We start from the raw sequence: 12544 nt of genomic DNA on the forward strand, positions 1-12544 counted from the left end.
TGAGACTCATTCCAGTTGGGCCAGTCAGGTGAGCCCCCCCTACTTCTCAATCCTTAGCAAAGGTTGGGAAATCCATGGAGAGTTTATGGATGCCGTCTGGGAGTGGAGTATGGGAAGAGAGGTCTCATTGAGGTTTAATGGCATGCAGCCATTTTCTCCTTGGTAACTGATCTCTGTCACTGGGAGATAAACAACAGTTCTGGATGATCTCCAGGCCCCACCTGGAGGCTGGCAACCATAGGCTCTCAGACCCATTTCCATCCTCAGCAAAAGACACAGCAGACTGGAATGAACCTGGGTCTGGATAGTCATAATCATTCATGCCTTTGAACTACCACCATTCCTCCAATAGCTTTCGCCTCCTTATCACTGTGGCCATGTAAACAGTGGGCCTTTTCGCACGGGGATCTTTGTTGCAAATTGTTTAAAATAGTGGAATTCGTCGTTATGCATACCTGCCTTTGTAGTGGAATCAGTTGCGTTTTTTAGCGTTTCCCACAGGCTTCCGGTCTCGGCAGAAATCGCTAGAAAGGAAGCGCTATTGCCAAGGTCGTCCCGCCCCTGGCCGTCAAGCAGCCAATGGGCAGCCGTTAGCATGCTCCCAAACAGCCCCTTTCCCTTTAAGAAAGGTTTTTTAAAAAAAAAACAGACCCATAGCAACGAATCTAGGTAGATTCGTTGCTACGGAGAGACCCATCCAGCTGCCTAATGTGAGCTGTCGTTTGATTGTATGATCGTTGGCACGCTGCCTCGAGTGATAAAAAAAAAATCCCCCCCCTCTCACGGGCCCGATTTTCGGCTGAATTTATGTGTAAAAAATAAAGGGACTTTATTTCAGCAAACGGGCTTTTATGTGGTTTGTGCTTAGTGACTAAAGGTGAAGGACTGAAGCCAGGGAAGCCTCTAAACAGAAAGAGGCTCGCTGGTGCGTTTATCCCCGCTCGCTCGGAGAAAAAAAAATGGCGATCGCTTCGCCGGAAGTTTGGAGGAGAGAGCCAGGGGGAGGGACTTTGAAGAACCAGCAACAATGGTAACGCACAGGTCTTTAGCGCTACTGTTGCAGATTGGTTGCAGGAGTGTATCGCTATCCGGAGGGTGAATCCACTTTTCTGGATTCCCCTGAAAGCGCTACAACGAAGCGCTTTTTGCGGGTCGGTTTCAGGATTGTTGCAGATTGTCTACGACGTCGTGGGTTATGGCAAATTAGTAGCGTTTCCAATTAGCAACCATTGTGCTATTTTGAAGCCGTGCGAAATGGCCCAGTGTCTGGCCCCTTTAACAGGGACTTGTTGCATAGGAAGAGGAGTTTCTGGCCCAGAATGCAAGGTAAATTTTAAAAACTCTTAAGCCCCCAATAAAAGGTGCAGCTGAGAAGATTATTAAGGGTGAGACATTTGCATGCAGAAGCTCACACTTTGAATAAAACTATATTGGTCTTAAATGTGTCCTTAGACTCAAACTTTCTTTTGGCAGCCCAGAGTCCTCCAAGCCCCCACAGGCTGTCCCTGCAGGAACTGCTTGGTTGGCCTCCCCAGAGAACCAGCTGGGGGTGGCAGTTGGAATTGGCAGTTGGAGGGAGGATTCCAGCTTCCAAGGGGTTGATCCGGTTGCCATGGCTCCCTGCCCTGGGCTCTGAGACCCCCAGAGGCCATCAGGGGCTCAAGGGAGGCAGGCCCTGCTCGATTCTGCTTGCTTCTCGCCTGCCCACAGGGATTTGCTGCCTGCCACCCACTTCCTGGAGGTCAGGGGCAGACCTGGATGCCATTCCTCAGCCTTTGGGGGCCCCAGTTTCTCTCCTCAGGGGAGAAAACCTCCATGTTGTGGGTCAAGGTCTGGCCCCAGGGCCTCCACCTGCCCCTCCTTTGAGCCCTTCTGAGCCCCTTTTGTGGCTCCTGGTGGGTGGGGGTGGCTTCTTGTTCTCAGTGCCCAGCACGTCTCACACGAGAACAGACTCAAAGCTAAGGTGACCAGATTTTAACATTGGTAAAGCGGGACACCATTGACCGGGGGGGTTCTTGATTAAAAATCTGGTCTATATGGAGCAACAAAAAGTTTCATAGAACACAAAGAAAACAAAAATAGTATTGTAATCTATATATTTTAATTTCAATATAAGTACAATTTGCCAGGTACCCCCAGATGTCCCTCCCAAAGTGGGACAATCTGGTCTCCTTACTCAAAGCCCAGTTGCCAATTTCTTCTTGTTGTACGTTTGGCAAAGAGAATGGGAATTTTAAAAAGATGTCAGGGTGGTGGAGGAATGACGAATAAGGAACAAAGAGCTTCCCATCTTGCTTGGTGTTATGGATAAGAGCAGCAGCCTTGAATCTGAAGGACCTGGTTTGATTCCCCCCCCCCTCCTCCACAGGTGTGTTTCTTGTTCTTGTTCTTCTTGTATGTGTTTTGGGTTGCCACGCCTTCCCTCTGCCTGGGAATCCCTTGTTATTAGCTGTTTAATTTTAAAGGCTCAATTGTTTACTGTCTTCTGTTGGTATATCCTCTCTGTTTGATTTTTCCATACTGATTTATATCACATGCTTTTTCATATGTGGCATGATTTAAAGGTATTGTATTGTGAATTTTTTTTTTGTGTGTGATTCTTGAGCCATCAGTACTTTTGAGTGGGTCCCTCTCTTCTTTCTTTGGCTTTGTTTTGCTGCGAGGTCCCCTTTCTCCCTGATCTCCTTTTTGTTCTTCGTAAGCATTTTCCATCTCCTGGAATGAAACGTGGGAATTAAGTGCCGTCCAATGGGGTGGCTGCAGAACAGGAGTGATCGAGGCATCCTCTGGGCAGCTCCCAATCGCAGTCCAGTTGGAGTATTCTGGGCTGCATGGCATTTGCATGGGGTGGCAGCAAAGGAAATGATGGCAACCTTCTAATTGATCATACAGTTGTTAGAAATGGGGCGCAGTTCTGCCTATTGGTTTGCCTTGAGGTTCCCTGAAAGGGAAAGATGCTTTTCATGCCTGCATTTGACCCTTGGTCCCCATCAAGCAGGGGAAACAACTAAGTGGAATGCAGTTTCCAACAGGTCAGCCAGAGGAAGCCTGCAGAAACATACAGATTAATGCTGAGACTGGGGCCAGCTCAACCTTATCCCTTAACTAAGCACCAAAGATGCCAGGAAGAGAGAGGGAATTAATGTGCAAGAGTAAATATGGAGGCTGGAGGGTCGCTATGCAGGTAGAAATTCCAGGGCCCTGTCAGCAGCCCCTGAGGTCTGGCTTGATGGCTGTAGGGAGGTCCTGGGAAATGGAACAAGGGGTGGAGAACCCAGGTCATTGGGGCAGGTCACTCTCCCAGTCCCTAAAGAGAAGATATTCAAGACTATGTAATTCTGTTGTTCTTTGAACAGGAGGTTCGGATTTGTTCCCCCTGCATTCATATTTTTATTTTGCTGCAGCCTAATAAAACTCATGAAAGATTATTCTGTGTGATTAGGACCATATTTACAGTAACCTTGAAAAGGCCAAGCAAGGCCCTAGGCTATCCATCTTCAAGGGCAGGCCCACGTAGCCTGTGTTACATTAGTCTAGATTTTTGCCTGACGTGGCTTAGGTCTCTGTCAAGGCAGGGAGTGATCGTCTGGTCCAAGGGCAGAGAGCAGAAGGCACTTATTGTGGCTCCTCTGTGGCATCTGACCAGGCACAGATGGACATAAGACCCCCACTATAGACAGACTCAAGTGTTCAGAGGACAGTGTTCAGAGGACAGTGTTCAGAGGACAGATAGGGTGCTAGTAGCCGAGCCTGGCAGTGATGGAAAAATGCCTGGCCAGCTACCTGCTTGACCTGTGCCTCGAGTGTTAGTGAGGCATCCATGGTCACCCCCAGGTTTCTGGCCTGAGACGCGATCTGAAGTTGCGTCCCGGCCAGAGAGGGCAAGCACGCTTCCTGGTCTGCTCCCCTACGGCCCAACCACAGGACCTCCGTCTTGGAGGGGTTGAGTTTCAGGTGACTCTGCTCGAGCCATCCAGCCACGGCTTTCAAACATCTGGCGAATGGTTCCGGGGGAGAGTCCGGGTGGCCATCCATGAGGAGAAAGAGCTGAGTGTCATCAGCATACTGATGGCAACCCAACCCATAACTCCGCACCAGTTGAGCCAGAGGGCGCATAAAGATGTTGAATAATGTGGGAGAGAGCATCGAGCCCTGTGGGACCCCACAAGGGAGCCGGTAAGAGCCCAATAATTCCTCTCCCACAGCTACCCTCTGTGTCCAGTTTTGGAGGAAGGAGCATATCCAGTGCAAGGCTGTACCCCTTTCCCCTGTACCGGCAAGACGGCTCGCTAGCAGCTCGTGATCGACCACGTCAATCGCGGCCGACAGATCTAAAGGAACTAGCACAGCAGAGCCGCCTCGGTCAAGCTGGCTAGTTCAGTGACAACAATGGATAAAGGAGACAAAGCATAGTTCAGATCTGCAAAGCAACTCTGCAGCACACCAAGAAGGCAGGGTTGAGTATGATGGGAAGAGAAAGGAAACATGGTGGATTTGAAAAGGGGGCAAAATTCAGCCCCAAGGCCGATCCCTGGTCCCTAGAAGTCTCCCAGCTCCACCCAGGCACCTCCACCGAGAAAGGACCCCCAGGAAAAGGGCCTCAAAGAACCAGCCCTGGTTGGCCCAGCCAGCCCTGGACTCCAGGGGCTCAGCACTAGGTGCCCCATCTCCAAAGCTTTGCCCCCAGCCAAACGGAAGACCCTACAGGGAGCAGGACAAGCTCCACCATTGCACCAAGGAATGGAGTTCAGCCCTTCTTCCTCTGGAGTCATTAGAAACACACAGCATTCTAGGACACATGAGAGAGAAAACACTTTCAGGACAGTAACCAAGAAAGCAAGGCAGAAAGGAGCGACAATGTTTGTACCAAGGGAGCCTCTTGACCTGGCCCTAGCAAGCCCACCCAGGTAACCAGCCTGCAAAGGGAATCCACGGCTGCCTCCTCCCACCCCAATCAGGGCATCTCCTGTGGTTGTTTCTTCTTCATGGAAGGAGATTTCCCAGGCTGAGGTGAGAAGGGAGGTTTGCCCCAAAATGCTGGCTGATCTCTCTTTTCCCAAAAGGCCCTGCACTCCATCCCATAATAACATGAAGCAGAGGAAGAAAACAGGCAGGGGACGGTGGATTTACCCGAGAGTCATTGAGTGACACTCCAAAGTCCCTCTGGGCACGCAGGATCAGCTCTCTTTGGAAGCGTCTGTATTCGGGGGGATGGGGCTGATGGAAAGTGATGATCAGCACCTTCTGCAAGTGGAGAAAAAGGGAAGAGAGCAATTAGAGGCTCAGGTGGGGGGGGGGCTTCAGGGAGGACGTAAAGAGAACCCAGCAGGAACAGACAACTGGTTGATCTATTCCAGCATCCAATCTCAGAGAGTGTCCAATGAGTTCCAGTAGTAAAGGGGTACACATATTATAACAAGCATAACCATGCCTACCACCTTGCATACTAATGAACCTATTTGCATAACCACGCCCCCTGACATCACCAGAAGTGGCGTCATCATGCCTCACCCCGTGCCCCATGCCCCAGAAGTGCCGCCATGTCACCACGCTCCTTGACATCACCAGAAGCACCGTCATCATGCCCCACCCCATGCACCCCCTGACCCGGATGTGCCGCCATTACACCACACACACCCCTGATGACCTCTGAGCCAGGAGGAAGGGATGGTTGAATGAGGTGGATGCCCAGCAACCATTAACCAACCTCCTCCCGGGGAAGGGCTTTGAGGGGCCAGGCACCCACCCTTCTGGCTGGGAGGGAGGGGAACTAGGACCACCTCGAGCCCATGTCAACAGGCGGATGGATGTGTGGGGGGTTTCACTCTATACCTCGTGCCCTGCCAACCCTCTGTTCGTTCAGGTGGAATAAAAGCTGTGGCCTTTTCTGTTGCCAAACACAAAGCAGGAGTCACGTCTTCTTTGGCTGCACGATCACAGTCTTCTTTGGCCACACTACCACCCTGCCAGTCAATAAGCAGACAGCAACTTTATTCAGGATACATTAGAGAACCCAAGGCCTGTCAGAATCTTTCAGTTTATCACCAGGCATGAGTATAACCTGGACTGGAACTCCTCCGGATTCTAGTATCCTTGATTAGCCTAAAGCATCCATGATAAGGATCTGTCCAGCCACTGTTTAAAGCCCGCCAGTGGTCCTTTATGAAACACCACTAGTGTTTAAATGATGTCACAATCATCAACAGACACACATAAAGCTTGCCCACAGTGCTAGCTGTGCAGTCTGCACAGACCTGCTGGGTGGTGTAGACCTTGCTGAGATGGCTTATACCCATCTCTTATTTTGGATACTAGTAGTGCCCCTTATGGGGCTGGATGGCACTCAAGGGCCTTGCCCTACCCCCTGCCGCTGCACCTTGGAAATACTCAACTGCAGCAGGATCACTGACTCTCCTGGATTCCACCTAATTCCTCTTCCCCAGCCAGGAGTTCATCCTCATCCGTTCACATACTTGGACTTTACTGGGAATGCGATTTTGTCTGTCGGAAAAGAAGTATGGGATTCCTATCCTTGGGCTGAGTACTTGATCCTCAGGGCCAACAGCCTGAGCAGAGTTCAGACTTCATCTCTGGAAGGCTTGCATTCCCTTACCTACTTGGACTTGTCACACAACAAAATCCATATCATCGAGAGGAACGCCTTTGAGGCCGTCCCGTTCCTGGAGATCATCAACCTCAGCGGTAATATGATCGACCAGATCGCGGAGGGAACTTTTGAAGCCTGGCATGGCATGCAATTCTTGCTCACAGTGGATCTCAGCCACAATCCCCTGACAGCCATTCAGGATTCTCGTTTTTACAGTCTGCCATCTCTGAATTTCGTAGACCTTGGTGCCACCAAAGTGACACCGAAGACATTGGAGAACCTGCTGCAGAGCTCGCTGCATCTGGAAACACTTAGATTGCCCAGAAAGATGTCCTGCTGCCTTTGCTCCGTTAAGGAGAACACGGACGTTTCATTGGAGACTATCACGTTGGAGTGCGCAGAGTCATGTGCCATCGATGGACCTCTGTGTGAAAAGAAAGAGCTTTCCGATGGCATGCAAGAAGTCACGAAAACACTAGAAGCCAGGAAGCTGAACAGGAGCAACCTGCTTCACATCTTGCCAGAGAGAGCTGAACCGCACAATTACTTGCTGGAGAGCGCTGAACCGAACAGAGACATGCTGGCCCCAGCCCAAAACGACTCCAACATTGGTCTCAAGTTGAACTTGTTAAAATCGGTCAAAGAGGTCATGCAAATGAAAGGAGATGAGCCCTTGGATATGAACTGGGCTGACCAAAAGCAGTTGAAAACACTGTATCTGCTGGCCAGTGTGCTGGAGGGAGCGCTCAGAGCAAAAATCATGGAGCAACTCCAAGGGGCAACTCCAGAGTAGGGTTGTGCACGGGGGCCCCGATTCGGACCGTTTCGGATCCGAATCGGCCCGATTCGGACCGGTTCGGGTTCGGACCGGCCCGATTCGGACCGATTCGGATCCGAATCGGCCGATTCGGACCGATTCGGACCGGTCCGAATCGATTCGGGAGCCAATACAAGTCAATGGAGGCCATTGACTTGCATTGAAAGGCTCCCGAATCGATTCGGAGCTGTCCGAGCCGATTCGGGGCCAATGCAAGTCAATGGAAGCCATTGACTTGCATTGGAGCCTCCCGAATCGTTTCGGGCGTTTCGGGGCCAATGCAAGTCAATGTCTCCATTGACTTGCATTGGCAAGCCTTCCCCCGCCTTCCCCGGGGGCTGGGAGGGAGGGGGTGCAAGTTGCACCCCTGAAACTTCTTGGGGATCTCAGGGAGGGTCTTCCCTGAGTCCCCTGAAAGTTTCAAGAAGATTGGACCAAGGGGTCCAATGCTACGGGCTCCCAAAGAGGGTGCCCCTATCCGCTCCATTGGTTACAATGGAGCGTCAGGTTCTCTAGGCTGAACATGTTTCTCCATAGACTTCTATGGGGGATGTTCCTTGGGAGCCCCCAGGATGGGACCCCCTGGTGCAATCTTCCTGAAACTTGCAGGGGATGGAGGGAAGACCCCCCCAGAGATCCCCTGCAAGTTTCATGAATATTGGACCAAGGGGTCCCCATCCTATGGGCTCCCAAAAGCGTGAGAAAAAAATGATTACAGAACAAGGAAATTGGCAATTTACCTGCTGAAATCATTTTTTTCAGGAAGTTTCAGGAAGATTGCACCAGGGGGTCCCATCCTGGGGGCTCCCAAGGAACATCCCCCATAGAAGTCTATGGAGAAACATGTTCAGCCTAGAGAACCTGACGCTCCATTGTAACCAATGGAGCGGATAGGGGCACCCTCTTTGGGAGCCCGTAGCATTGGACCCCTTGGTCTAATCTTCTTGAAACTTTCAGGGGACTCAGGGAAGACCCTCCCTGAGATCCCCAAGAAGTTTCAGGGGTGCAACTTGCACCCCCTCCCTCCCAGCCCCCGGGGAAGGCGGGGGAAGGCTTGCCAATGCAAGTCAATGGAGACATTGACTTGCATTGGCTCCAAACAGAGGCCAGGAAGGGACTCTCTCTCCCAGGTGCAGGGGAACCTGTGGCTGTCAGCCTAAGCAGCCTCCAGGTGAGAACTGCAGAACCAATAAGGTCCACTGAGTTCTCACCTGGGTTCCCCTGCAGAGGAGAGGGGGGCCCTGCACTGGCCTGTGGGGGGGATATCCCTGCACCACTAGGAACACTAGTGGCTCAGGGATGTCAACCTCCAGGGGAGACCTGGAGATCCCCCCAGAAACCCCCAGTGAAGCTGTAAAGCTTCACGGCGCCTACGCACTAACCCAGGAGAGCCTCAGAAAGCAAATGGAGGAGCTCAGAGGCGAATCTGGATGCTCCATCCATGCTGTGGACTCATCACTGGCTCTCCCATCCAGCCTCCCCCCTCTAACAAATACAAAGCAAGAGGAAGACTTGCTTTTCACAACCCAAAGGTGTATCAAAGCAGCTTCCACTCACCTTTCCCTTCCTACGCTTGGGCCACCGCCCTCAAACACCACAAATCCAACTGCTCTACTCAGGCCACATCCTGAGAGAGCCCTGGCAGAGCTGTTCTGGGAGAACAGCCCTGGCAGCAGCAAAAAGACACATTCCCCCCCCAGAAGTCCACACACGGCGCAGTGGACACTGGTGGGGAATCCAACAACCTAACAGGCCACAGCCTCAAACCACCTCTAACCCAACTGCTCTACTCAGGCCACATCCTGAGAGAGCCCTGGCAGAGCTGTTCTGGGAGAACAGCCCTGGCAGCAGCAAAAAGACACATTCCCCCCCCAGAAGTCCACACACGGCGCAGTGGACACTGGTGGGGAATCCAACAACCTAACAGGCCACAGCCTCAAACCACCTCTAACCCAACTGCTCTACTCAGGCCACATCCTGAGAGAGCCCTGGCAGAGCTGTTCTGGGAGAACAGCCCTGGCAGCAGCAAAAAGACAAATCGGCGCACGCACAACAACAAACTCCTCCTGGGCACCCACTGAGAAATGCTCAGTTACTTCTTGGGTTTACCTTGAGCTCTAAGGCTCACTTTGGGACTGGGAAAAGTTTTCCAAATGGGTGGCATGACTGAGGGACCCAGATTTAATCTCTGGCCCTCTGGTGATTGCAGAATTTCTGTTTGTGTGGTTGGGGGGGGGCAATTTAGATTGGCCAGGGCACTGGTCCTGTCTGAATTTTTACCTTGGGCGAGCGTTTTTCATCCCCGCCACCCAGAACAGACTCAGAGAGGATGCAGTCACAGCAATTCTGTGCTCACCTCAGTCCTCCTCCAAGAATAGTTCTGGATGGCCAAGAGCCGGCAAGTTGACCTTGAGGAAGACCAATTGCTGGACTCTTTCGGGCGCCAGGCGGGAGCGATACTCGCAGACGGTGCTGCTAGCATGAGAAAATGCCCGCTCGCTCTGGACGCTCGTTGGCGGGCACGAAAGGTAGACACGGGCCAGGCGGGAGAGGGCCGGCCAGACCGCCTCCATCCTGGCCCAGTATCTCAAGGGACAGGCGTTCTCGGACTCCTGGGGCTCACCGAGGTAAGCCCTCACCATCCCAGACGCACTGTCCTCCCTCGGGCACCCGCTGCCCTCAAGAGAAGGAGTGGGCTGGAGGAACCCCAGCAAGAAGTTGCCCTGCTCAGCCTTCTCGCTAGGGTGGCCCGCAGTGGCTGATGTGCCAGCAGAGGCTGGGGGGGAAGGAGCAGCGGACGTGCTGGCTCCTTCCTCCCCTGCCTGGCCTGACACCTCAGCCTCCTTGGACTTCCACCAGGCAAGCCTCTGAATGAGCAGCTCGCGCCATTCAGGAAGGCTCCTCTCCCTCTCTGCTAAGCTGCCCTTGACGCGCGGATCACACATGGCGGCGAGCCTGTATGTCACAGACTTGCAGAGGGGTTCGAAGCGGCTCTCAAGCCCTCTCAGAAGCCTCCTCGCAAGCGCGCGCACGGCTGGAACAACGTCTGCACGTCCTCGAGCCGGGTCCAGGAAGGGGGCCAGCACCACACGGGCCTTGTGGACCATGGGCACGACCAGACCCAAACTCGCCGTGTCAGACGAGAGCATCTCCGTGGAAGTCTTGAAGGGCGCAAGCACTTCCACGGTCTGAGAAATGATCTCCCACTCTCGGTGGGTGAGCCACTCCCCAGGCATAAACATCCTCGTCTCCTGGACAAGGGCGTCTAAGGCTCTCCTCTGCTCCACCAAGCGCTCAAGCATGGCGCGGGTGGAGTTCCAGCGCGTGCTGACGTCTCTGATAAGGCAGTGCTGCGGCACGCCCATCAGGACCTGCTTTCTCTCCAGCCTCGAGACGTCGTACGAGCTGTGAGAGAAATGCGCCACGATCTTCCGGCACTTCTCGATGAGATGCCTGAAGTCAATGGCTTCGGCGGATGAACCGGTTCCCTTGGAGCCGATCCCAAGGGCATCCTTAACCACGAGGTGGAGAAGGTGGGCCGCACAGGAGATGTGCTTCAGGCCCATGCCCTTGACCGCCTTGGTCATGTTGAGGGCACCATCTGTCACCAAGAAGCCCTTGGTGACCCCCGTCCCACTGCCTACCCAGCCATCTACCATTCTACGAATGGTGCCCTCGATGTTGTCTGCCGTGTGCCGCACATCGAAGGGTTCGATGTGCAGCAAGGCATGGCGATAGCCTGCCCGGCAGCCCTCACCCTGCCTAACAGGCTCAACCCCACCCAGCACCTCCCGTACGTCCCACCAATGCGCAGTCAGCGAGATGTACGCATCTTGCGCATGACATGACGTCCATATATCCGAGGTGAAGTGTACGGTCCCTGAAGCTCGGGACATCTCTACCTCCACCCGGCACCTGGCTGCCCTATAAAGAGAGGGCAACACTGTCCTGCTAATCGTGGTACGACTAGGAGGCGTGTACCAGGTGGATATGCGACGGCATAGTCGGTGGAAGTACATGTCGTCGGCCAGACGAAAGGGGTACCCACCCACGGCCATGAGCGCAGCTAGGTCATGGTTCGCGGCCCTACACCCTGCCTCAAACCCCCCTTTTGGCATGCCACTGCCAGCCCGGGCAAGCATCTCCACCATGGTCGCTTGCCTCCCTCTAACTCCACCCGCCCCCTGAGCAGAACTCTTAGGGAGAGCTCTCGAGGTGGAGGTCCCAGGGAGACTCTCCAGCCCCGTGCTGGTAGGTTGTGCCTGCGCAGGCACCCCACTGCCAGCCTGTCTCTCCCCCTGAAGCAGGACAGCCTGGTGGTGCCTCTTCAGGTGGTTCATGAGGCCGCTAGTCGTGTAGTGGCGCTCCTGCCTTCCACGACTAACCCTCTGCCTACAGAGCTGGCACTCTGCTAGGTGGGTTCCCTCCACTATCTGGAAGTAATTCCAGACTTTGGAGCCTTTGGACGACGCAGGCTGGCTTGCAGCCTGCGAAGTCCTCTGAGCTGCCTCCTGTGAGGAGCTCGGGCCGGACACACCGTGTCCTGAGGTGGGGACAGAAAGAGGTGAGAGAGGGGGAAGGGGTCGAGATGGTGGGGCAGGGGGTGCCACCTCCATCTCTCCCTCTTGCACCACCTCAACCATCTGCTCCTGTTCCCCCCCCAATTGAAGCCTGCTGGATCCTGGAGGAGAAAGGGGAGTAGACTGGCGGGCCAGTCCCTCACCCATCTCCTCCAGGGCTCTCTGCACCCCCGAGGTGATGCCTGGGGACATGAAGGACAAGCCACTCATGTCCCCAAGGCTCACCCCGAGGGAGAGATCAGGCAACTCCTCCTGACGCCCCCATACCTCGCTAGCAAAAGGAGCAGCACGAGGGGCTGCCTGATCAGCAGGCCCCGCAGAAGTGCCAGCAAAGACCCCTGCCTGCCGCACCTTAGAAGGGGGCGCCCCGTCAGCCGCCTCAATAAAGAGACCCTTGCGGACACTCTTTATTGCACCACTCCGGCCAGAGGTCGGAGTGGTGGAAGGTCGACCCAAGACAGGCCTCTTCTCAGGTGGGGGGAAGGACGCTTCCTTCCCCCTCTCACTCCCCTCCACCCCTCTGGTTTTCTGTAGGGCCTT

At 53.9% G+C, this 12544-nt stretch overlaps 1 protein-coding gene across 1 annotated transcript in view; it reads right to left on the reverse strand.

The window, feature by feature from the left end:
* Positions 1-3752: 3752 nt before the first annotated feature.
* Positions 3753-12544, reverse strand: part of LOC143841497 (atrial natriuretic peptide receptor 2-like) — a 53164-nt gene continuing 44372 nt past the window's right edge. The window contains exon 3 of the mRNA XM_077345872.1: positions 3753-5244. Within this exon, the coding sequence (XP_077201987.1) occupies positions 4984-5244 (261 nt within the window). The 3' untranslated portion in view covers positions 3753-4983. The remainder of the gene's footprint in view (positions 5245-12544) is intronic.

The sequence above is a fragment of the Paroedura picta genome, chromosome 7 (assembly GCF_049243985.1).
Source record: "Paroedura picta isolate Pp20150507F chromosome 7, Ppicta_v3.0, whole genome shotgun sequence".
NCBI lineage: Eukaryota > Metazoa > Chordata > Lepidosauria > Squamata > Gekkonidae > Paroedura > Paroedura picta.